This window comes from Coffea arabica, chromosome 2e, assembly GCF_036785885.1.
Source record: "Coffea arabica cultivar ET-39 chromosome 2e, Coffea Arabica ET-39 HiFi, whole genome shotgun sequence".
NCBI lineage: Eukaryota > Viridiplantae > Streptophyta > Magnoliopsida > Gentianales > Rubiaceae > Coffea > Coffea arabica.
In genome coordinates, this window is record NC_092313.1 from 9449739 (window position 1) to 9476531 (window position 26793).

Consider the following 26793-nt stretch of genomic DNA (forward strand, 5'->3'; position numbering starts at 1 on the left):
TTGATTACAAAAATGGATTGAAAATTCATTTCGCTATTTTTAAGAGCGTGCAAATCAGTAATGGACCGGTCAAAATGCATAAACAACAAACCCACGTCCCAAATGATCCATGCAAGACGCGTAATTAAACACATAAGCAAGCAGTGGATCATTAATCTTGCAGGGGGTAAAGTACTGCTCCAGCATAAAGAATCAATGCCAACACAAGTTGAAATTGAATAATAAACTCGTGCAGGACTTACCAATTGACCATGAACCATGGTCTTTTAGAGTGTGATTTTTAGTAAAAAAAAGGAAACTTATGGTTCAAATTAGAGCTACAACATGAACCAAGTTACTTGATACTTGAATTGAACTCGACTTTATAAGAACTCATTCGAACTTGATCCGCTGGCGCTAATTAGTGAAACCAAGTTTGAAAGTTTTTTTTTTTGTTTAATGATTTTAAATTCAAAGAAAAGCTCGTTTAAGTTCCCTTTGACGACTAGCTAAACAAGTCAAGTTTGAATAAAATTTTAAACTTATTAAAATAATCACATAAATTTAAACACTAAAATATTTGATTTGATTAGCCTTATTTACACTATAATCAGGCAAGTGATATGTGTTTCAGCCGGGTGAATTCTGAAGTTCATTTTTCATTATGAATAAATACTCAAAGTAGCATCGGATGGTCCTTGTACCTTAAGGCAACGGATTAAATATGGTGGAAACGCAACCCATTTCTCAAATAAAATGAAAAAAAAAAATAACGAAAAGAAATGTCGATGCTTCTTGATCTCGTTGTTTTTTTTTCTTAATATCAAGTTCTCCAATCTGTAATTTATTTCTTGTTGCTCAGCACGTATATAGGATAATCAAGATTTGTCCAGTTGGCTGCAATCTTTAGACTTTGTATATGCAGATTGTCCCATGTGCATGCAATATTACTACTATATTTTACCCCCGCGAATCTCAAAGAATGCTGAAAGTTTGCTGTTAAGTATTACTTGAAAGTCAAAACAATCTCCTCTTGTCTGCTCGCAGTAAAATCTGCCACCCGAATTAATTTACAGCAGAACACATGGAAGATTAGCAAATTAAAGAGCAACTGAGATGAAAACGATACAGTTACTTGCGTACTTGCTATACTAACAAGAACCAGGCCTAAATTCCATTTAAATACCAGCGAATTAGGACTAAGTTCTCCTGTTTCCCCTCTTCTTACCTCCCATTTCGATCTTTGGATCCTTTTCTTTACCTCCCATTTATACATTCATACCATTATTACTCTTCGGCTGGCTGCTCTTTCTCCCTCTCGGATCAGACCCTTATCCATTTTATCAAGTGGGATTGACTTAGATTTTCAGAAATCCGTCCCTATTGAAAGAAAGAAGCGAGAGCAATTTTGAAAAATGAGCAGAGAAAAAGTACCCAGAAAAGGTCTCAAATCATTTAGTACTCGTAGGATGACGGCATTGGCGGTTTTAGTAGTTGGAATTTTGCAGTTAAGGTGGGTGCAGATGGTACATTGCCAGAACTTTGATGACTACTACACATATGGAAGTGGAAAAGATTTTCCGGTACATAACTCAGAATTTGTCCAGCATCGACTTCTTTGCTTTCTACTCAATCTGCTAACAATCCTATCGACTGTATTAAGGATGCGTAAGTTATTTTACTAGCATTATATATTGGTTTGCTTTTGCAGTTTCCTTTTTTTTCATTTTTTATTGGATTTCTATTTTTTACTACTAGTACTTATGATTTTGGTTTGTGGGTTGTTTTGCTTTTTTAGGAAAGATGAATGGAACAGGGCGTTTAATTTTTCCAACAATTTGGATTTTATGGCTAACTGCATTACCAAAATCAGAGGTATATATGAATTCTGGGTGTGCTAGTTCTTGATATCAAGAAATGGAGGAGTTTGCAATTCAGATAATTATTAGCTAGGGTTAAAAGCGTTAAATCCCCACGAACTTTACCTTTAGTCGCATGTTTACCCCAAAATCAATGAATAGGCACTTTGCTCTCCTATATTATGTAATTATGTTTTAGGATGAAAGTGCCCATTCCATATTAAATTATTGTTTTATTCTTTTTTCTCCTTTTTTGTGCTTTTTCTACTTGTCCCTTTTCTTTATCTTTTTTTTTTAATTTTCTTTCTTCTCGCATGTGATCTACTACGTCTTCTCTTTGTTATTATTATCTATATATTAGTTTTTGTTTTCTTAGACTTATTCTTTATTTATTTCTATCTTTTTTACTTTTTGTTATTGGAAATTATAATGATCACAAATATGCGCATAGATTATTTCATATATTATTTCTATCAATACATTTAGAGTTTAGAATAAATTAATTTTTATTAACAACGGTAACAAATTCAGATCATAATAACATAGTAGTTAATCAATTATACATAAAAATGAATAAAAATATTAGTTACATTATTTTTTGGGATATTTTTTTTAAATATTAAGTAATTTAAAGTTCTAGTTTACTAATATCTTTTTAAATAATTAAATTACTAATAATATATACTTTTTGATTATGACAGGCATATATCAGTTTTTTTACGCTAATAGTTTGTCTTGAATTTCTAATAGTGTAAATATATAAAATAAGAATGAAATTATAAGAAAAAGATAATTACAATATTATAATAAGTAAACAAATTAGTAATAATAATAGAAAAGTGAAACAAAATAGTGACATGAAAGAAGTGTAAAAATGAAAATAGTAAGAAAAGAAAATATAAAAATAAAAAAGTAGTGGAAGAGAAAAAAACAAGGGGATGAATAAACAAAAAAGAAATAAAATAAAATAGTAAGGGCACTTTTGCCTTAAAATATCAAATAGGGGGGCAAAGTGCTCATTTAATGAATTCAAGGAAACAAAGCACAACTATTGGTAGAGTTTAAGGGGGGTTTAGCACATTTAACCCTACTAACTATTCAGGGGGATGATAGCTTGATATTGTTGGTTACTTTTTAACTAATGCTTAAAAAATTCCTTCCGAAATACTATGCAATTGGTTATTTGATCTGGAATCCAGATTAGAACAGAAGGTGTCTTTTTTTTTTAAAAAAAAAATCCGCTGTTTAGGAATTGATCACGTTTATCAAAATTACTAATATGACACTAGAAAATATGCACTTCCAGTTGTTAATGCGAATAAATTTGAAAATTAAAATTAAAAATCAGGCCCTTTCTATACTTGAGTTTCTTTCAATCGATTAGTTGTGGGTTAATTTGTAGTATTATTGAGTTTTAAAGTTTCTTCATCAATTTTTTTTTTGGTTTTTTGGTAAGTGGGTAATGAGGACCTCCTACTTATAATTCTTTCTATTTTATCACCCAATTCAACCCTTTTCCAAAGGTATGTTTTGATCTTCTCTGTTGTCTTCCATCCATCACGGGAAAAAATCAATCACCACAAAAAAGAAAGTACTATTTTTTTCTTTTTCCTTTTTTACTTAGATTATCAAAAAGTACTTTATGGTTAAGTAATGGGGTTGAAGGGTGGTGTATTCACCAAATTGACTTGTGAGTGGATAGATACAACGCGGAGAAAGGGTTTGTTAGGGATTTTTTTTAGCCTGAGTTTCATGTGATTACGGGTTGCAAAAGTTGAGTTTTGTCAAATTCCAACTGGTTCATCCAATTCTTTACACATTTAATGTAAATTAGTTTAGTTTAGGTGTAATTATAAAATTTATACTAATTTACTTATACGAATTGACAAATTCAAATTAAATCTAAGAAATTTGAATTAAACCCAATTTGCACAAACTTATATCAAAAAAATATAAGAATTATATCAATTGATTTGAATTGAATAACTCCCAACTTGTGAGGCTGGTGATGGACATCGTTATTACAAAGTTGGCCAATGAATGTAGTGATTCCTTAAAATGTGGTGATCTTTGGATTGGTAAAATTATTTCATCAAAAAGCCATTAAATAGAGGGAACTCAATTTAAAGTCATAAAATGTCAAAGTGTAGTATATAGCCAGACTCTGGTATTCTTGAGGTCGTTCGACACTTAAGCTTCCTTTTATATTTTAGTTTTATTTTTAAAATATATTTCCCCTTTGCTTGTGATTGTGAGATTAGGGGTGTAAATTAATTAAACTACTCAATTCGGACTTGCGAGTAGTTTGGTTTGAGTTCAAATTACTTGATAAGGTAATCGAATCGAGTTCAAGAAATAAAATAAAATTCGAGTACTCATAAAATCTTATCGAGTAGTATATTTATAATATAATTTTTAATTATGTATTATAAAATTATGAAATTTACTAAAAAATTGAGTTTAAAATCTTGATTGAACTCAATTACACTCGATTGAGTTCGATTTGGTCAAGTTCAACGTCGAGCTTGAGAAAGGTAAAATAAATTTAAATTTGAACTCGAATTCAAGTTCGAATAATTTTACTGGAATAGAGTTCGAATAATATTCTATTCAAACTCGACTCCACTTGGCCTTCAGTGATTCGGCTTTCATATCTTTCTCCTTTCTCCTCGTGCTAGTAAGGTTTAGAGGCTCCCCTTACACAAAAAAAAGTGTTGGCCTAAAAAAACTTTAAGTTTTAACACTCTCCCGTAGCTTTAGCTGCCGGTACAAATAACGGAAAAAATACATGGTGCTGGAGGTAGATAACTGAAGAATTAATCCTACTAGGGGGATTTTCAGTTTCCAATGCCAGAAAGTCCATCTCTAGATACTGACCCTCAAATGCTCGACAGGAGATATCAGGCAGCGACTGTGCACAGCTGCCGAGATAAAAGCTTACTTGAATGGCATCCAACCTTTGAGTTTGTCTTTCGGAATCCAAAGCACGAAACCTAACAACAACTGTAACACCACCTCCTGGGTTCCTGGTTGTGAGCCTGGATGGGCATGTCGAGCTAACTCAGATCACCGGGTTGATCTAACAGATTTTCAGGGCATACCAGCCAGAACTCTCGACTGTCAATCCTGCTGTGCCGGTTTTTTCTGCCCTCGTGGCCTCACTTGCATGATACGTAAGCACACAAGAACATTCTATTATTCTAGTACATGAATTCTTTTAAAGTTTTTTTTCCCATAATTGCAACTTCCTATAGTTCCTGCAGATGATAAATGAGACTCATTTTCTTAACTCTTTTGACTTTAAGCTTCTTTCTGAAGCAATCTTAAGAAATGTTAGCGCGTACTTCTTCTATAACCTTAAGTGAATTTAGAGTAATCTTCCACATTGACACTAGCAATGCTGTTTATTCTTGTTTAATTTACTAAGAATTTTGATTTAGCATTGTATAACGCCATTAACATCCGGTACATTTTATCAGCGACCATGCATGTTTATGCATTTAACATTCTTCCAAAAAGTCGAGTTCTTGTTCAACCAGAGTTTCCTTTATAGCCTTTCTCATTCCTTTCCTCTTCCTACCCATGTATCTTAGTCGAAACCAACTGCGCAGTCGATCATTCGTGATATTATTGGATGAACTATCCATTGCACTTCAAGTATTCCTAAATATAGGCTGTGTTTGGAAACATCCCTCAAACCTGCAGTTTTCTATTTCAAGAACTTAATCACTCGTTCTGTGTTGACTTCTTACTTCTTCCATGGCGCTCCTACAGTGCCTCCTTTCTTTGTACCAGGATAAGATGTAGTTGATGCTCTGTCCGCCTGCGCTAATTATTGAACGAGTTTTGATGCTTGTTTACAACATTAAGCTCCAAAATTATTTATTCTTTGATTGCTAAAGAGTAAGAAGCTTTCTCATATGATCTTTTTGTGCATGTGAAGCATGCCCGTTGGGTTCATACTGTCCACTAGCTACACTTAATATGACTACTGGCAACTGTGATCCGTAAGTTCTGATTCTTGTTCCAACAATTCTTACAGGCTTTCTTTCTCTATCTTGTTCTCCATTTAAGATTATTGATGGTCTTCTTCAGGTATGATTACAAATTACCACCTGGACAGCTGAATCACACCTGTGGTGGAGCAAATACGTGGTCAGATTTACACTTTAGTAGTGGCATATTCTGTCCAGCAGGATCATATTGTCCAACCACTACAGAGGCAAAAGCTTGCAGCACTGGGTACTATGTTGATCCTTTATCCACAATGCTTGTCTTTAGTTCCTGTAATTTGAATTCTAGCTTGTTTAAAAAAAAAAAAAAAGTTATTTGGAAGCATGAAATAGTTTTGGAATGGGAGTATAGAATATACTTTGAAACATTTAATGGAATGGCAAACTAGATATGCAAGTGAAATACTAAAAGAAGGTTATGCTTCCATTTTACCATTAAAGATCAACTCCAATGAATGGATTAGTTTCAAAAAATTCTCAACTAATTCTGTAAAGTTATTTGATTCTCTAAACATGATTACTAAGAGTTTTAAGCATGTAGCATAAGTTTATCACAATTTTTGTCCTATACTTTGAAATTTATTTTGGAGAAGCACATGCAAGAAGCAGTTTAAGCATGATTACTAAGAGTTTTAAGCATGTAGCATAAGTTTATCACAATTTTTGTCCTATACTTTGAAATCTATTTAGGAGAAGCACATGCAAGATGCAGTTTCCGACAACTATGATTTGCACTATTGTTTTTGTAAGTAGATGTGTACCTGATTATCAGCAGTAACGATGATATTTGAGTAATTGGTGCCTATGATTTCTTAATATTCCCGTTATTCTTGTTATAAAGTTTTATATTGCTGGAGTTGATATACAACTATGTTCTCTTGAAAATCCAGGAATTACTGTCCTAGGGGTTCTACAGCTGAGAAACGTAAGTTCAGAAAAAAGTCTGACCCAGATTGTGATAAGTTTTTTTTTTTTTTCTAAAAATCATTGCTCAGTGGAGTGATGTCTTGCAAATTAAACTTGCAGAATGCTTCAAGTTGGCTACATGTGGTCCAAATACAGCAAATCAAAATATTCATGTACATGGACTAATGCTTGTAGTAAGTTGTTCCTTTTTCTTGACTATGTTGGGTCCTTTGTCTTTTAGGGGAAGTCAAATGCGGGAGGTTCTTTTACTCTGACTTGTACATGAATCATTTTAGAAGGTGAGAGTGAGCTTAACAGTTTCAAGTTAGATACTGCTACAGCTATAGTAGCTGTCCTGAAGATGCCAGAGAGCTCATGTTTCAGCATCTCCGTTGTTATTGGCTTTGCTTTCTGATTGTCGGGGCACTTGTAGTCTTGGCGACTTGTTAGGATCACATTCTATCACAATAAACTGTTTAAGCATTTATAATATCCGTCATTGAGCCTTGGGCAGCACCTGCATTCTGATTGGTGAAAGATTTTGCTTGCCCGGCCATCGCCTCAAAGTCCCTGTATTCTTTCGCTATTGAATCTACAACTAAAAAAAAACTTATTTATCATAATTGCAGGCTGGTTTGAGTATTCTTCTTTTTATTGTCTATAATTGCTTTGACCAATCCATCACAATTCGAGAGAGGAGAAGGGCCAAGTCCAGGGAAGCAGCAGCTAGAAGTGTAAGAGACAAGGTTCAAGTGCGTGAAAGGTGGAAAGCTGCAAGGGATGCAGCTAAAAAGCATGCAGCTCAATTGCGTACTGAAATATCTCAGAGATTCTCTAGCAGGAAAGTCAGCGTGGAAATTGAGAATGTTATGACATTGAACATAGTGGAACTTGGAGTAGATAAGGAGTTATATCCTGCCATGGATGCTATTACTTTTGGTGCATCAGAGCAATCACGTGCTTCATCTGAAGGGAAGAAAGTAGAAGGGGATGATCTCATGAGAATGATGCATGAAACTGAAGACCATTCTGATAGTTTCTCAAGTTTCAGGGTGGAAGATAGAAATAGCAAATCAAAAGCCGCAAAGGAAAAAGAATTACGTACTGAGAGCCAAATCTTCAAGTATGCTTATTCACAACTTGAGAAAGAGAAAGCTCAGCAGCAGCAGACCAGAAATTTAACCTTCCCAGGAGTAATTCAATTGGCAGTCGATACTAACACGAGAAAAAGACCTATTATTGAGATTGCTTTTAGAGACTTAACTGTTACTCTGGAAGGAATGAAAGGGAAAAACAAACATATTTTGAGGTCCATTACTGGAAATATTATGCCTGGCCGTATTACAGCTGTAATGGGCCCGTCAGGGCCTGGAAAAACAACTTTTCTCTCTGCCCTGGCAGGAAAAGCAGTTGGCAGCAAAGTAAATGGTTTGATTCTTATAAATGGAAAGACAGAATCAATCCATTCATACAAGAAAATAGTTGGTTTTGTTCCTCAGGATGATATTGTGCATGGAAATTTGACTGTGGAGGAGAACTTGTGGTTCAGTGCAAGATGCAGGTATGTGATGTCCAATTCTCTTGCACCCTATATGGTTGTTTTTCTGTATAACATCTAAACAAAAATTTCTTGTCTAAATATTGTTGATTAAGAATAATTGAAACCATCAGGAGCAGAAACAGTTTAGGTGGTTTATAGAGGCTAATTTGTGTCCAGTTCGAAGAGTATCTGATTCATCAAGGCAAAATTGCCTTGAAACATTTTTGTGTTGGAAACGTGTATAATTAATTGCATTACTATTGTTACTATTATTACTTTTTTTTTTGGGAGAATTGGCTTGTCAATAATCTGACATATGAAATTGCAACAAACCATGAAACTTTTCTAATTATTCATCTTCATGATCTCTCCATTGCCTTTCTATTGCTAATAGCAACTCCTGCAGCTTAAAATTTCACTATTTAACTGTTCTGTACTTCTTAAAATCATTGAAGGCTTTCAGCAGACTTGCCAAGGCCACATAAGGTTTTTATAGTTGAGAGGGTTATTGATCTCTGGGGTTGCAAGCAGTTCGTGATTCACTTGTTGGAACAGTAGAAAAGAGAGGAATATCTGGAGGTCAAAGGAAAAGAGTAAATGTTGGTCTGGAGTTGGTAATGGAACCTTCACTTCTCTTTCTAGATGAGCCGACATCTGGATTGGAGAGCTCAACTTCCCAGCTACTTCTTTCAGCACTTCGGCGGGAAGCTCTTGAGGGGGTCAACATCTGCATGGCTGTTCACTAACCAAGGTAACTACATCAATCTTATGAATACTTGATGGTAATTTCCTTTTTCTTTTGGTTGGACTTGTTTGTCATGTATCACTATGGTAACGATTTCTTTACTTCAACTCATTTGCTCATGCTATTAAGAATCTTTAGCATACATTTAGGAACTTCTATAGCATTATTCTTATGGAATATGCAAACGAAAATCAGACAATTGCATCCGAGGAACATTTGTGGACTGCTTGGGAGCAGAAGCTCCCATGTTTACGAAGTAGTTAGTTATTAACAAAATGTCCTAGAAATCTCAAATTACGAGGGCATCAGTTTTTCCATTTTTTTTCCATTTGGTACGACTGTTTGGATACTTTTATTCTCCTAATTTTCATTGATTATATTCTAGTTTCAGCCACACCTTATTCAAGATGTTTGATGACTTGATACTTCTATCAAAAGCTGGTCTCACCGTCTATCATGGTCCAGTCAGCACAGTTGAAGACTACTTCACCAGCCTTGACATCCGAGTTCCTGACAGAGTTAATCCCCCGGAGTACTTCATAGATGTTTCGGAGGGAATAGTCAAACCAGACACAAGCTTCATTTTGAGTCACGAAGAGCTCCCTAAAAGATGGATGCTTTACAATGGTTATCCTGTGCCTTCTGACATGCAACAGTATTCTGCTGGCGTTACTGCATCTCCATCAAATATACAATTTGGTAATCATGAGAATTCTCCTGAAATTAGAAACAAGGAACAATCTTTTGCTGGGGAAATGTGGCACGATGCGAAGTCTAACATGGAACGGCAGAAAAGTATTATGGGGCACCGTTTCTTGCGGTCAAAGGATTTGTCAGAGCGGAGAACTCCCAATGTGGTTCTACAATATAAGTACTTCCTTGGAAGGTACATAACAAAATTTCATCAATCTTCTTCGACGTTAATTGACTTTCATGAAACCCACTCAGCCCGGATAAAACAGGCCAAATTTGAATAAACAGGAGACTGAGGGAAGGGGGAACAGTGAGAAATATTAGGCCTTACCTTGCATGAAGAGAAGTTATTTACATGTGCTGAAACTGTGAACTCTATCAATGGTATCAATGGCAGAGATTGTGGCAGATTATATGGCAGAGGTTATGGGAAAGATTATGACAGATTATATGGCAGAGGTTATGGGAAAGATTATGGCAGATTATGACAGACATTATGGCTACAATCTGTATATATTTCTTACCTAGAATAGAAAATCAGTTACCATAGCTGTATATTAGGTCAATCAATCAAGTATATATAGGGGTTTACCAAAAATAGATTGTACAGGAATTCTTATTTAATAGAAAGGACCAGGAAGAGGAACGGCATCCGATTCCAGTCAATTTACTCAAATTTTGTCATGGTATCACAGCCTACCTTTTGAATCTATAAGATATTTTGAGTATTTTTTTTCTTTAGCTTTTTGGGTTGATTTCTAATCAACATTCTGGTTTTGATATTTCTTAGTTTATCAATCTGTGATTTCGGATTTGCATTTGAGTTTTGTTAAGAATGGCTGCTGAGAATTCTTTTGGAAGACAATCTGCAGAGACTTTGGGTATCAGACTTACAGGGAAGAATTATGCAACATGGGAATTTCAGTTCAGAATGTTTCTGAAAGGGAAGGAGCTTTGGGGTCACATTGATGGGTCTTCTACTGCTTCTGGAACTGAGAAAGAAATAAGTCAATGGGAATCAAATGATTCACGAATTATTTCATGGATTTTAGCATCCATTGAACCTCATATGGTGAACAGCTTACGTTCATTTAATACTGCAAAGGAGATATGGAATTTTCTGAAACGCATATATCATCAACACAACACTGCAAGACGATTTCAGCTTGAACTTGATATCAGTAAGTTCAGTCAAGGTAATCTGTCTATTGAGCAATATTATTCTGCATTTCTAAATCTGTGGGGTGAATATTCTGATATCATCTACTTTGAGATACCTAAGGAGGCCTTAGCAAGCTTTCAAAAAGTTCATCAAGTTAGCATGCGTGATCAGTTTTTGATGAAACTGAGGCCAGAATTTGAGACTGCTCGGGGTGGATTGCTGAATCGAAATCCAGTTCCTTCTTTGGATGTGTGTGTTGGTGAATTGTTACGGGAAGAACAAAGATTGGCTACACAGTCAATTCTAAGTGCAGCTGGTGGGACATCAGAGGTTGTCAATGTTGCTTATGCTGCACAAGGAAGGAATAGAGGAAAGGGACAAATGTAGTGCTACAGCTGCAAGGAGTTTGGCCATATTGCTCGCAATTGTGGTAAGAAATTCTGCAGTTACTGTAAGCAAAGTGGACATATTCTCAAGGAATGTCCTACACGTCCGGAAAACAGGCGAGCCCAAGCTTTTCAAGCTACTGTTCCAGATGCTCCTGTTATTGGTCCTACATCTACCACCAGCCAGACTGTTCTGACCCCAGAAATGGTCCAGCAGATGATTCTTACTGCATTTTCTGCCCTTGGACTTCAAGGTCAAGGTAAGCCAGCTTCATCTACTTGGCTTATCGACTCAGGAGCGACCAATCATATGACTGGTTCATCTGATTTTTTACAAAATTTGCGGCCATATACTGGTTGCCAAAATATTCAGATTGCTAATGGTAGTAATCTTCCAATTACAGCTATTGGTGATATTGGACATTCTTTTCGCCATGTATTTGTTGCTCCTAAGTTGTCTACTAATTTAATCTCTGTTGGACAGCTAGTGGAGAATCATTGTGATGTACATTTCTCTCGTGGTGGTTGTCTTGTGCAGGACCAGATGTCGGGGAAGGTAATCGCGAAGGGGCCTAGAGTGGGAAGATTATTTCCATTGCAATTTACTATTCCTAGAACTTTATCTTTAGCCTCTATGATTGTTGACAATAAGGCTGAAATTTGGCATAGACGATTAGGTCATCCAAATAATGTCATTTTATCTGATTTAATAAAGCGTGGTTTTCTTGGTGCTAAAGATCAAGGTTTTGCTCATGCATCATCTCTTGGTTGTTCTGTGTGTAAATTGGGGAAGAGTAAGATGTTACCTTTTCCTACTTCTGTTGGTTGTGCTAGTGCATGCTTTGAGATAATACATAGTGATGTTTGGGGTATTACTCCTGTCATTTCACATGCGCAGTATAAATACTTTGTGACATTCATTGATGACTATAGTCGGTTCACATGGATATATTTCCTGCGCACTAAAGCTGAGGTGTTTACTGTTTTTCAAACCTTTGTGGCTTACATTGAGACACAGTTTTCCACTTGTATTAAGATCTTACGGTCTGATAATGGTGGGGAATATGTGTCATATGACTTCCAAGCCTACTTGCAACGCAAAGGGATTGTATCTCAGAGATCATGTCCTTATACCCCTCAACAAAATGGGGTGGCTGAACGCAAAAACCGCCATTTGTTGGATATGGTTCGAACATTACTCTTGCAATCTTCTGTACCCCCTAGATTTTGGGTTGAAGCTTTGTCAACTGCTGTGTATTTGATTAATCGATTGCCTTCTCAACAATTGGGTTTTGATTAAATCTTTTGGTTCAGAAGCAAATTCCTGTTAGTTGTGAAGGGTTTGCTGGCCCTTTATACATGTCTTAACATTTGGAACTTGCTAAATGTCTTAATATTTAGAAAATTGATTAAATTTCTTTATCCTTCACCAAGCACACATTGTGATGTTACTCACGGACATACTGATCTCAGGGTTGGCAAGCAACGATTACGTGAAGCCAGAATGCAAGCTATAGATTATCTCATTCTGTTGCTGGGGCCAGCTTGGGAATACTTGGCAAAGAAAGCGATTATCAGTTCGGACTGCATGGTTACAATTATACTATTATTGCTGTTTGTAAGTTGAAAGGACCAACTACCTCTTACTCCATGTTAATATTGTTCTTGCTTTACTGGCCATTTCAATTGCCTCACAAGAGTTAGAAGTTGCAATTCTTCGGTACTGAGATATGTCCCGAAGTATGACTAGACTTCATGATAATAGGTGCACATATGGGACAAATTCTGCAAAATTTCTCATTATAGCTCACTGTATTCTACTTTTTGTCTAATTTCAGCTCTTTTATGCAAAATCGTGGCTTTGAGATCATTTTCACTGGACAGGCTACAATACTGGCGAGAAAGTGCTTCAGGAATTTCTAGCCTGGCTCATTTTGCTGCTAAGGATACAGTAGACCTATTTAACGTAGCCATCAAGCCTGTTATCTATCTTTCAACGTATGACCTTTCTTTGAATTGTTCTAAATTTGATTTCTTCAATTTGACCTGTTATTTTTTGACCGTTTGCAGTGTTCAGTGTTTCTTTCTGTGGTTTTGACTCTTATTGCAACTACAACCAAAGATAATAAAGTGTATAAGCTTATAGCTAACTTGTGTTATCCAAAGTGGGCTTTAGAAGCATTTGTTACTCAAAATGCAGAAAGGTATGGTCCTTCCATACAAGGTTAAGACTTCCATCGATTATAATTCTTGATGCCTGCTTTAGTGCATAAAACGAGAAAACTGCAGCTAGTCTCAATTGTGCAAGTCTTATATCTCTTGATATGACTGTAATTCTAGAAGAAATTTGTCTACATAGTTCTAATAATCCCTAAAGTAATTATGTTACACATGTTCACTAAAATGCAAACCCTACCAGATGAGATCTAGAACTGAAAAGAAAAAAAACAGATAGAAGAGATGCAGCTAAATAACCAAGTTGAGTTTAACTCTCAAATGAATGGATTTAACTAACACATATGCATGTCTTCTTAGGAATTATAACATTGTGACTTGTGAACCAGACAGAAATATGTCTCATCATAAAATTTTGGTTAATTATCAGGTACTATGGTGTGTGCATCATGACTCGCTGTAGTTTACTCAAAGATGTGGGATATAATCTCCATGACTGGATACTTAATTAGTATAGCTGTTCTAATCCTCATTGGCATTGCTAGTCGTGTCATAGCTTTGCTAGTCGCAAATTTGATGTCTGTAGTATAAATTTATATTCTAATGTGGTTTTCCTTGTAAAGTCCAGATATTAACATTCATTTACTGTATACAAAATCAAGATATTAACATTCATTAAAATCCAGATATTGATTCCTTTACTGTATACAAAACAGTAGTCAAAATTTCACCCCTTTGTTTTCAAAGTTGGAACCTTCTGAGAATCGAACAAGCTTTGCCTGCTATAGCTCTCTATTGTTTCCAGGAATTAATTTCGATGGGTTTAAGAGCTTGGACGTACGGGACAATGTAAAAGTACATGGTAATACTTCATGGGGCAAAAAATAAATGATTTAATCAAAGACATTGTGTTAAAAAGAGTTTAATATGTTGAGGTTGAAAGATACTTTTTATGAGACCGTTTGTTTGGGTTAATTCCTTTGTTTATTGTTAAAAAAAATCGTTAAAATGTTGACCTAACATGAAGTAATATAGAACTATACCTGCCGGGCCTATAGGCAAAGCAATTTTTTTTTTTTTAAACTGTTGGGTTGCTCAGCCCGGCAGCCAATTGGAAATTTTCCTATTGTATCAAAGTAAATATAGTACTCCCATCTTAAGTAGCATTACTAGAAAGAGTGGGAAGGGAGAAGCAAGGCTCGAAGAATAAGCCGAGCTGTGCAAGGACGTGGAGATATAGACCGATTACAACGAACTCACGAATTTAATAGAAACAAAAGATAAGCCCTTTGCTCTAGTTTACTTGCAACGCTCAAGTCTCAACATAAAAGAGTATTACAGCCTGTGTAGACATACATCTCAACGAACTCAATTCCATCAAACCTCAACCTGAGGACAATCTCTCGAGTATCATTTTTGGATCTAATGGAATTCATAGGTATAGGAAGAAGAAGTCCTGTCAAATAGAGATTTTTATTTTTGACCATATGTGGATTGTTACAAGTACCACTTCTGCAAAGAGTACTATACTCTTGATCGTGAATTATCGATTACTTATTGAACTTCGTGAATTGCAATGTCTTTGGATTCCGATTGAACTTGTTTTTATTATATTGAGGTTTTTTTCTTCATATTTGAGAATTGAAAGTGAAAATCTTTTTCTTTTGATGGTAATTAGAATTGCTCGAGTTTTGCTTTTTCCAGTATATATTATGCTCAGTTATTCAAGAAATTAGTTGACAAATAGCAATCATCTAATATGTATCGAGACAGGAGACATAGTGTAATGGGAGGAGCCCGATTCAGAGCCTATTACCCGGTCTCCTGATCAACTTGATCAGCAGTATATAAATGGAGGTTTTTGCATGACAGAACTTTGACAGCCTACGTGAAGGAGTCTTTAGTATTTTTACGTGATGAATGTACTCCGTAGCCTTGTATAACTTAGACACTCCCGAAATTATTTTCATAATTTGTAGCAATACTCATAATTAATACATAATCAAAATACAACCATTCTGGTGCCTAAATGAGAGAGGGGGGAAAAAGGGTGCTTAAAAGATTAATGATTCCGAAATAAACCTAATGCTTTTGACTGCTATAAATCTCCAGCAATTATATATGTTCGATCATTCTGGGAGGGGATTTACTACAGCTCCAACGAAGAGGACTAATCCAGATGTCTCTTCTTTGACGATGAACATGAAAGGATGGTCAGCTACAAAAGTCTTGATTTCTCGCTGTATTGCTTCGGGTGCACAGCCCTCTATTGCACTAAAAGTGACGGCTGCTGCCTCTGTGCCTTTCTCATCCACCTCGATAAAAGCTTTGTGAATTATTTTTGAAATGAAAGGCGGATCTCTAGCATGAATCATCTCTGTCAGCTCCATGTCTTGTTCCATGAATGGAAATTTAATTTCCTCAAGAACGCTTGAGAATTTGATTTTGGGTATCCGCACGACATCAACAAGTGTTCTCTCAAGCTCGAAATGGGGGCTTATAAACCCGGAATTGAACTTCAATACTAGATCCTGCAATCCATCTATCTTGTGTGGGAGGATCAACTGCATTGAAAATCTCTTCTTGTCTCCGATGTTGCCGCTTTTATAGGGAAGCTCGATGACTTTAAAGTCATCAAATGATCCGTACAGATAATGTCTTGAAATGCCCATGAAGGGAACAGAAACCTTGTCTCCACCGAGAAGGGAGAAGTTCTGATTCCGAGTCCTTGTAATATCAAATTCATCTGCCCAATATCCTTTGAAGTAAAGAGCATTTCCTAGTATAAGTGCGGTAACAGGGCTAATGTGGCCACGTTGAAGAACATCTTTTATGAGGCCATTCGTTTGCAGGTCTGCCCATGAGTTTATTTCTTTGATGGCTTTATCGGCCTACACAAAATCGTTGAGTCCAACATAAAACAACATTATCAAGACAAATTCAGCAAGAATAGTTTTTCATAGGTTAACTGATTGACTTAATGCACGAAGTTACAAAAGAGGAATTGGGCAGATTTTTGTAATCAACAGTACTAAAGGTAATTAAACAGCATAATTGATCAACTAGATATGCACACATGCCCTTATCATACATATATATAGAGCTGTTAAACGAATCGAACTGTTTGGTAGTTCGGTTCGTTTCGACATATTCGTATTCGTGAAAGACTCGTTCGAAATTTTAAACGAATCGAGTTCGAACGATTTTTTTTGTTCGATTAATAATCAAGCGAACATGAGCATGTTCGCGAGTTTTAACGAACGTTCGCGAACATGAACATAATTATCATTTGACAAATTTTAGGGTTAATTTTATGGCTAGACTTTTGTATTTGGAGGGTTTTATTTGTTATTTTTATGTTAATGTTAGTTATATAGTTAATGAATAATAGAATTTAGTCTCTTAGTGCTTTAATTATTTTTTAGAATGATTAATGATTTGTATGGCATATTTAAGGTTTAAAATAATTTGGATTCGAGTATTTCGAGAATGTTCTCGAACGGCTCATTTATGTTAAATGAGTCGAACACGAACTCGAATTCAAACATAAACTTTGCTTAACGAGCCGAACACGAACACAGGTTTGGAGTTTGAAAATTAACGAACGAACACGAACGTTGTTCGAATCGCTTAACGAACAGAACTCAAACATGAAATACTCGATTCGATTCGACTCGTTTACGTCTCTATACATATACATATCAGCCTATTATGCATACATGCACTTATCCACAATTTTGTAGTTTGTACCTGTCCCTTTTTTTTTTTTTTCTTACTTTCCCACTATGAGTTTCATCAACCTAATCACCTTAAAAATGAGATTGATGATGGGAATTCTCCCTTTTCATCATACTAATATCGTACACCATTCACTAACCCTAACAAACTACTATTTTACTTTTCGTCCCAACATAATAGCCAAAAAAAAAAATACAAGAGTCAGCAACAGAAGAGAGAAGACCAGTCACCTAGTAACACGTACTTTTTGGAAATCCACGTTTTTGGCATCTGATTTGAAGACGTTAGTAACACAGTCCTTGTACGAGGGCTTGAGGGGAAAACGAGAATCCACCCAAACTCCATTGACGAATGAGATCTTTGGAGGACTACTACTACCACCACAACCTCGATAACGACGGTAGCTATTACTCATGCCACTGCAGGCGGAGGAGGAAGGGGAGGAGGAGGAGGAGGAGGAAGTTGCAATAGACATCATCTGCGAAAACATCGACTTGAGCTGCTCCAAATCGTCGCATCCAACAAAGCTGAGTACACGCTTCAGAGAGCGTCCTGAACATCCCGTGGCCAGCATGGCTGCTATGGCGTTCAAGGACAGCGGAGACAGCACAATATTTTTCGAGAACCCATTGCTGCGGAGGCTACTTTGCACAAGATTTGCAGCAAAAGGAAGACAAGGATTCATGTTTTTTTTTTTTTCCTTTTTTTCTCTTGTGCGTGATGAGAGGTTTTTTTTTGAGTGTAGGGCTTTTTGGAGGATACCTGAGGATGACTTGTCGTGCAAATCGTATGACCAAGTAGCGTAAAGACTTGCAAGCAATGGATCCCAATTAGCGGCACAGATCTGTCGGCTGACGTAGCTTCAGATCTGAACCGCAGAAAATTTGTTTGTTCTTGAGTTCAAACACATTTCTCTGCCATTCTTTGGAGGACAAACAATTCCATCGAAAGTGGGATAAAATATTTTTTTTTTGCACTAAAATAAATTGAAATTAACTATTTTAGATTTGGTATACTGTGTGTACAATTGGCTAAAGAAGTTTTAATATAAGTGATTTTATTGTTCAAGTTTTAAGCCGTGTTTTGAAAGTCGTATTCTCGAGGCGAGGTGTTTCTGAATTACCCTTGGGCGGTCAAATGGGGGTTAGTGTCCGGGCGAATGCCCACGCATTCTTGCGAGTTTTTTCTTTACAATGTAAAAATTGTGTGCTTTTAAAATTTCAGCACTTTTTTCTCTTTTTTAAACTCCAAAAGAATATCTAAACTGGATTTTCTCTTCACTTGTTTAAGGAAGTTGAGACCCTCAATGTGAATTTGCAATTTCTAAAAAAAATTTCTTATGTTAGCTTACAAATTTAAGTTGATGAACATGGATGTTAGTTTGGAATTTAATAATACAAAGGAGGTGAAATTTTAAAACTTTGTGCTTCACATTGAAGATATTCTAAAGAAATAGGGGAAAGACACTGGATTTGATAGTCAAAACTCACAAATATCATTTGCTAGTGCCCTGGAAAAGAGTTCTCACAACTGCGATCATTTGTTTGGGGGATGACATCAAGTCTTTTATGCAAATAATCATCAAAATTTATAGTGGTTTGTTGGGTTTCCGCTTATGGCATAACATTAGTCATACAAGTAGGTTTTACTTTTAGTCATACAAACAAGTTTTACTTTTTTTATGCAGACACAAGGTTATATTTTTTTTATTTTATCTAATCCTTTTTTTGGTATTTTTAATATTATACATATATATACACACACACATGCACACATGCTTATACATATATATTATATTTTTAAAATATTTAAAAATAAAATTTGTGGGTCTTTTGCCTCCACTAGATGGACATAAAACATCCTGCCCAACGCTTTCGCCTTTTAAAACACTGGTTCCAAGTATGTAAATTTCAAATTGTATAACATAAAGACTAAGTTGACGTTTGGATTGCGAGTTTTTGTGATATTTTTTTTTATATATTCCTTCAATACATTTCTTAATTATTATTTTACATCACATACATCATATTGTTATTTTTATTTTTTTTTTTGCAGAAACTCTCAAGTACTCCAATCCAAACTGGACCAAGATGCAGGAGCACGTAGAGCTTTGTCTAGTACTAACTTTTTCTCTTCTCTATTATTCGAGATACCTTTTCATTAGCTTGCTTCCTAGTCTTAATCTTACCTTTCCAACAGAAATCGAGCACAAGCAATAATTGGACATAGTGGACAGTGCAAATGTAGATTAAGAGTTTTAGGTGCCATTTTTTTCTTTTAAGTCATCATTAAAATCCAAAACGTTAAACCTATCCGAAAGGGCTGTTTAATCCACAACCGATATACATGAATCTTATAAGAGAATATGAGAGCATATATATATATATATATATATATATATATATATATATATATATATATATATATATATATATATATTATGGGAATATGAAAAGCTAAAACCACTACATGCTAACTCTCATAAGTAACACATAGACGGACTAAACATTTGAATCAAGTGTCAATGGAATTTATAGGTATAGAAACGTAGAAGCAAAGGTTGTAACTAAACACATGGATGTTCCACGAAAACGCATGTATATGCTGGAAGGTGATCATTCTACCCGCCGCGGGGGGAGGGGGGGGGGGTGTTTGGTGCTGCTCCGGGGAAAAGAGGTGATCCGGATATCTCTTCTCTGACTAAATACATCAAAGGATGGTGATCTGCAGCAGCAAAAATCTTAATTTCTGATGTTGCTTTTGGAAAGGTCCAAAACTTGGAACCACCACATTAAAAGAAACAGCTGCCGCCTCTGTGCCTTCCTCATCGATGGAACATCTCCTTCAGCTCCATGGGTTCTTCCATGAATGGAAACTTCGTCAAGGGTATACGAGAACTTGAATTTTGGCATACATTTTTCTAGGAGATTTTGCAAACCATCTTTCTTGTATGGGGAGGATAATTTGCATAGAAAATTTCTTCTTGTGGTCTTCCTTGCTTTGTTGATATGGGATTTCTAGGACTTCGATGTCAAAGAAGGAATTGTACGCATTTGATCCTGAACTAGTCACCAAGTGAAGCATAGTGAAGTTCCCATTGAGAAGGAAAAATGACCTCTGCTGACTGTGTTTAGGATCAAATTTGTTTTTCCATGGTCCTTCTACATAAAGTGCATTTTCGGGTTAGGAGGCCGCGATGAACAGCACCTTGGATTGGGCCGTCGATTTTGAACGCAGCCCCTCCATTTAAATTAGCTATTTTTTAAACTATTTTTAAAATATTTTACTATAACAGCATAAAAATTTTTACTATAGATGTTTTTTGAAATATTTAATATATTGTATGAATAAAATATTTTTTGAATTATTTTTATTTGTATATTACTGTAACATTATATTTAAAAAAACTTATTTTTGAAAAATAGGTCAATCCAAGCTGACGTGCTGTGTTAGTAGTAGTATATATTAAAAAGATCAATTCTCTTTTCTGACCTCAAGAGTTTGCTAAAGAAGAGTATCTCCAAGGACTAATCACAATCTTGTACTGTACAAGTCAAGCATCATCTATCTTGTAGGAAGCACAACTTTGATGGTCTCAACATAAACATTCTCTTGAACGTTGCAGTTGTGTGACATGCATGGTTCTCTTTTATTGTGAAATTCTCTCCTTTGTTGCAAAACTGTGTAGGCTATTTCCGAAGTATTTCATTGCAGCCATTTTGCAGTCACTTTCACAGTGTCTATCATGCCTGTAAATCAGCTCACAAGAGCATGAAGCCTTTGAGATGATTGTATCAGTTAATCTCAATCCGGCCAATTTGAAGATTCAAAAGTTCAGCAGAGCCAGGATATCCATAATAATCCAAGATTGGATTGGTTGCAATACCTGCTTCAACGAATGAAAGAAACACAAATGCACGCAAGATTAATCCCCAAGAAGTCAGAAAATAAAGCTCCAAAATATGTGCTTCTTCGCATGGATCGATCAGATATTGCAATAACAACAGTTACAGTAAATGGCCCAGCAAAACTTGAAGTTTTAAAAAAGTGAATCTTTTCTTAATCATGAAACAATGTATCCATACTATGTGACAACATCCTCTGATGGAAAATGAGAGCAAAAGGTTATGTCAGAAGTAAAACTACTTTTCCTTGAGAAAAAAAAATTGGAAACAAAGATAAACTGTGGGGCCTTGAGCAAACTTATGGGGAAAAAAAGGCTGCCAATGCAAGACAACAAGAAATTAGCAATCCAACCATGGGATGAGCAGAAAGCCAAAAACAGTTGGGCAACTATTCGGAGTAATTCATTTTCTGTATCAATGGAAAGGGCTATGTGAATTAAAAAAATGAAAAGGTTTTACCAATTAGCTGGCAGAATCATTTCCAGACAATATCCCCCAGAAATTGAAGGGCTGGAACACCTCTGATTTCTACATCCACCAAGGGAGCTTGTATCACCATCAAGCTGGAAAGTTCTGGATCACTTTGAATCATGTTGAGAGAACGCATTTGGTCCTACCATACATTAATGAGCTATTAACTCCTGACTATCAGAGAGGAAGAGAACTAAGCTACACAGAAACCTATGAAGACTTGCATGGTCCAAAAGAAACCATTAAAGAAATTATTACACTGGAAGGAAGGTTGTCCTACATACTACACTTTTGCCAGCCACCCTGTTCTCAACTACTTAAGATAACATTTTATGAAGCCAGAAACTACTTTGAGGTATACTTTTTTGCTTTTTGACCTCTTCTGTAAAATTATTTTAAGCTGAAAAATGTTGATTTTGAAAACATATTTTGGCTTCAAAACTCTTTAATTAAAAGCATGATTTCAATTTTCAAAACACGGTTTTTAATAAATGCTATACCATGCTCAGCTTTTGAAAAGCCAAAGCTAACAAGTAGCTGCCCAGAGTCCACTGCATAATTCACATTCTAACAATTCTAGAAAAGGAAACCCCGAAAATTTGCCAAGGATAAAAGTTGAATATAATATGTTCATAATAGCAAGTATTCAACTTGACCTAAATAATCAAGTAGGCTGAAAAGAGTTCCAGCCACAAAATGAGTGCAAGTCACAGAAACAAGTCCCTCTGCTTTGCTATTACACAATCACATAACATGAATTATGACTGATGGAAATACAAAAGCTTAGAAAGAATTTCCACTTCTTTCTTCCCTTCTTTGTCACATAAATTATTTTAAGCATCAGTAGAAACCACAATTTGTTTAAGAATATTGGAAGTACCATTTGAAAGACTTGTAGTCCAGACATACCTTCCTTTTCATTGCACAGAATTTGCAGTCTGATGCAGAGGGTGGAATAACTTGGTTAACAATGAGCCTCTTAACAGGTACGCTTTCCTTCTTTAAGGAAGCACACAATCTTGATGATTCACTAATTGCCATCACCTATTTTACAACAAAAGAAATGAAAAATATATAAGCAAATTAATTGATAAATGAATTAGTATGTGACTGTCATACAACCCATGAGAATTCTCTCACAAGAATTCCTCAGTAATTCCAAAATGAAAAGGACTCAACATAATCCAGTGAGTTGTTCAAGGCTCTTGAATGCAGAAAAAAAGAAGTATGTCAACCAAGACAGGGTAAAAGGTACAGGGACATAATAAAAAGCATGGACCATGAGAGAAAAGATTCTTCCAAGGATAAGATAATGCAGGTCAAAATACAAAACCATAAATTCATCTTCATATGACTTCGACTAGTTAGGGTAACCAAGTTTAGGCTATAACTAATTTTTGAGGGCCAATACCGTCGGTATTGTCACTATGACAAACTCCGTTGAGCTTGTATCACGGAAAAGCTCCCTCACTTTAATCATTCTCTCCCTCAGGCGCTCTAATTTGTCAGCCTACATGAGAGAGCAATAACCAATGTTAGCACTTCATCTTCACAATAGAATGTAAGTAGTTTCTAAACAATGGCAGGCTTACAGCATCTTCGCGATGGCTGTCTTCTTGGCCAAACACTGACTTTATTGCCGAAGTAGCTGAAGCTATTTTTTGTCTTAACTGTAAGGAATTGATATGAGAAGAACAAAGCAGATATAAGCACTACAAGTATACACAAGAAGATATCTTTGACTCCGTAGATGAGCACTACAAGCAACATAGCTATTTGTTGAATTTCACAAACACAAGCTATCATCAATCAAAACTTTTCTGCTTGTCCTGGAAATAATATTTGGCACAAAGAAAATTCAAGCTTCTTTTTATCTGGTTATATAAACTTGATGGTTATCTATATTGACTGACTTGCCATTTCAATCCAGACATTATTATGTGAGCATTAAAAACATATATACCTTCAATATCTTTCCTATTGATGCATCCAAGAAGTCGGGCAAGGACAAAAGCCGCAATGTATGACCCTACAAAGAACATTGATGTATTACAAGGCATTAGTTTGAATTAGTATCTCTATAAAGAATAAAATAAGAGACCTTTTAGTCACTCACTGTTGGAGCAGTATCAAACACTATGCGGGTAAACATATTATATTCTTGTGATTCGAGGAATTGCATAACCTGTAAATAAGTTATGTAGTAAGTGAAGTCTAGGACTCTAAAAAAAACATAAGCTGAAATACAACTTCAAACTCTAAAACATGCCTTAGAAATTGCAATAGCCTCATCGAGACCTGGAGGAGGTGTGTCCAACAACTCTCCCAGCTTTAACTCCCCAAGCTAGACAAGTACAAAAACGGGAAGATCATGACGAGAATCAAGTTACCTAGCTCATTTAATGCACAAGAAGTTGAGCTATAAATCAATAACTCAACACTCACATGAGGAAAGACAGTCAGTGATATACTAGTTAATCAAACATGGAAACATATACACAGTGATTTAAGTATGCAAGTCTTTTTTTCCTTGGGGGGGAAGGAGATTGACAATAAAGTAATTACAATGGAAGCATAAAATCTAATTCACGCACATAATCCAAGGCAATAACGTTAGCATGTATGTAGTAATCCAGTCATAACTCTATGCTACTAACTGCAAATTTGAACATCACAGACTATATATTAGTGTTATCAATTGCAAGACTACTACAATCAGTTGACTACTTATTACAGTAGATTTCAACAATTTACTCAGAAAATAGTATCTAGTAAAAGTGAAGGCCCCCATATAAAGAGTCTTACCTGGTCTGCAAGGACTCCAAGGCCCATACCATCCATGAAGTCCTTAATTCCAGTTCCCCCACTTTTCTGACCAGCACTACGAAATTCTTCCCTAGCTTTTTCAGGATTTATCTGTTGCAGCACAAATGTTTAAACTCAAATGAATACAAATTCCATTCATGAAGATATAATAACATACATGTCGACTATGGAATATAGAAACCATTAGATGTAAAATTTCTTATTCCCCACACCTCAAGGGCAAATAATGGAGAATAAGGTCCTTCCACAGGTATTAGTGTCCCTCCTGTCAAATCCTGGGAACAAGCGAGAACACCATTTCAAACTTGTTACGTGAGTTCTACTTTGAAAATGACATCAATAAACAGATTCCGCTAGTCAAAGTGAAGAAAACTGAATTTTGAACCTGGGCAAAAGAATCACTTAAAGAGTGTGCAGGATCAGTTGAAACTACAAGAGTGGGATGACCATTATTGGCAAATTTTACTGCAAGTGATGCTGCGCAACTTGTTTTCCCAACTCCTCCCTTTCCACCTAACATATAATATTTACGCTGTGTTCCTGAAACCATTTCATCAAACCCAGAGGCAGCTTCTACAGGAGCAGCCACTGATCTTACTGCATGGAAATAGCATCAAAGAAAGATAGCGTCAGCACATTATGCATCATGCAACAATCCACAAGGTAGGATGTTTCCTCGAATGTGCACATAACATCTCTGACTCACTGAGGCTCATGTAGCGACATATAGAAGTCCACTTTAAAGTATAAGAAGCGACACCAGATAGAAGGTTATATGCTGATCTGTTTTAGAGTCTATTCAAAGAATTCTTCCCAAAAGAAAAGGAAGCACAAGTAGCTATATGAGTTTGTGATCCAGTAGAACTTGCCGTGGAGGATGAAATAAATCAAGCTGTGCAATAGAACTCGGTTTGGAGGATGAAAAAAATCTAGTGTGTATACAGCTCTATATCTAAGCCCATTAAAAGTTTCAGGGCATCAAGCAATGCCATGATCAAATAAGCATGTTCTGCTCATGCAGTTCTCTTGTCTATGAAAATCAAATGCAAAAACTTGTAAAAACCAAACAACAGAAGATAACAGTGAATTAACAGTAAGCCAGCATATAGGCTTTGCTAAAACTGATCTCAGACATTTGGTACTCCGTTTGCCCTAATTAGATGGTACTATAGCTCCACATATTTAGCCCGTATTTCCTTTTCAGACTTGGACTTTTTCTGATTGTTCTAGAAAATCACTAAAACGCCAGCAAACTGTATGTATTTCACTACATAGAATAAGAAAGTCTCAACCATATTTTTATCAAGCATTCCCCCTTCGATATCAACTCATTTTTACATGTAATTAATATTATATTCTAATTAGTTAACGTCAATAATCAAGTGTGAAAAGCAGTTACCTAAAAATCGTTATTTGGTCATAACAAAGTGCTATTAACTGGGGCATATAAATAAAAATGCCAGTTTTCTTTCAATTAATAGATAGAATGATGGTGGTTAGAGCGTTCTGTTCCCTAAAAGACATATATTGCTAAACCATCCTAAAAATGCTCCTCCCTAGACAACGTTTGAAGGTTTTGCTATATGATTCTACTCGCCTGACTACAATTTATTTATTAGAACTTGTTCTTTGAACCTTTTCAAAATTGTCAGTATCCTCCAATCTTCAACCTAAAGTTCAAAACAGAAAAGACCAAAAACAACAGAAACCCATTAAGTTACATAACCATTCTAACAAATGAATTGCAAACATGAACACACATAATCATGAAAAATGGAATTCCTTAAAAGAACTTTTCAGATAACAATACCCAAAACTGATATAATAAAACAGAGTATATTTGATGAAGTTAAAAAGTTTTACCAACAAGAGATTTCCTAGGCTGGTTTCTTGTGCTGGGAAAAGAAACAAATCCGGAACTGAAGCTTGGGTTAAATTTCAAAAGATAAAGAGGGGAACTGAGGGATTTGAGTGAGTGAGGATAGGAACCCACTACTGTTGTTGCCATATTGAGAATTTGGGAGTGAAAGAAAGAGTGAATTCAAGCAGGCTTTAGAAGTTCTGAAGAAACACAGACGGATTAATCCTGGTTATCTCTTTGCTTCTACGTGCAAGAAATTGAAAAGAAACAATAATTTGTTTTTGTCTTTTGTTTTTTCTTTGTCCTAGGCAAAAGTCTGTTCGAGACTTCTGGTTCTGGTAGTAGGTCTCCAAGGTTTCCACTTATTACGCTTGAGACACCCTCTGCCCCAAAAAATTACAATCTGGTCCCATTTTGATTGAGGTTCTACTGTTTGATTCTGTTGTTGTTCAACTATTAAAAATCTGTGGCTGAATGTGTCTAAAAGTTTCTAAGTATACTAAAAGGTTATTTATACCTAAAAGTTTTCTGAGG

General features: G+C 35.7%; 2 protein-coding genes, 1 long non-coding RNA gene and 1 pseudogene across 3 annotated transcripts; 2 read left to right on the plus strand and 2 right to left on the minus strand.

The window, feature by feature from the left end:
* The first annotated feature begins 1448 nt into the window (after positions 1–1448).
* LOC113728518 (ABC transporter G family member 28-like) lies at positions 1449–14049 on the plus strand (annotated as a pseudogene).
* LOC113730794 (uncharacterized) lies at positions 10573–12019 on the plus strand. The gene is made up of 2 exons (XR_003458405.2): positions 10573–11543; positions 11822–12019. It is a non-coding gene; the product is annotated as an uncharacterized lncRNA (long non-coding RNA).
* Positions 14050–15587: 1538 nt separating the features above from the next.
* On the minus strand, positions 15588–17881 carry LOC113728519 (serpin-ZXA-like). Its single transcript, XM_027252918.1, has 2 exons — positions 17441–17881; positions 15588–16349 (listed from the first exon to the last, which is right to left on the minus strand). The coding sequence occupies exons 1-2, from the start codon at positions 17879–17881 to the stop codon at positions 15588–15590; spliced, it is 1203 nt and encodes a 400-aa protein (XP_027108719.1).
* A 2757-nt stretch (positions 17882–20638) lies between these two features.
* LOC113730795 (ATPase GET3B-like) lies at positions 20639–26558 on the minus strand. The gene is made up of 12 exons (XM_027255722.2): positions 26262–26558; positions 24784–24995; positions 24611–24673; positions 24378–24488; positions 23842–23916; positions 23689–23757; positions 23536–23601; positions 23165–23242; positions 22984–23082; positions 22482–22616; positions 21561–21714; positions 20639–21082 (listed from the first exon to the last, which is right to left on the minus strand). Exons 1-11 carry the CDS (start codon positions 26404–26406, stop codon positions 21577–21579), a joined length of 1191 nt encoding a protein of 396 aa, XP_027111523.1. The 5' UTR covers positions 26407–26558; the 3' UTR covers positions 20639–21082; positions 21561–21576.
* Between the last annotated feature and the right edge of the window lie 235 nt (positions 26559–26793).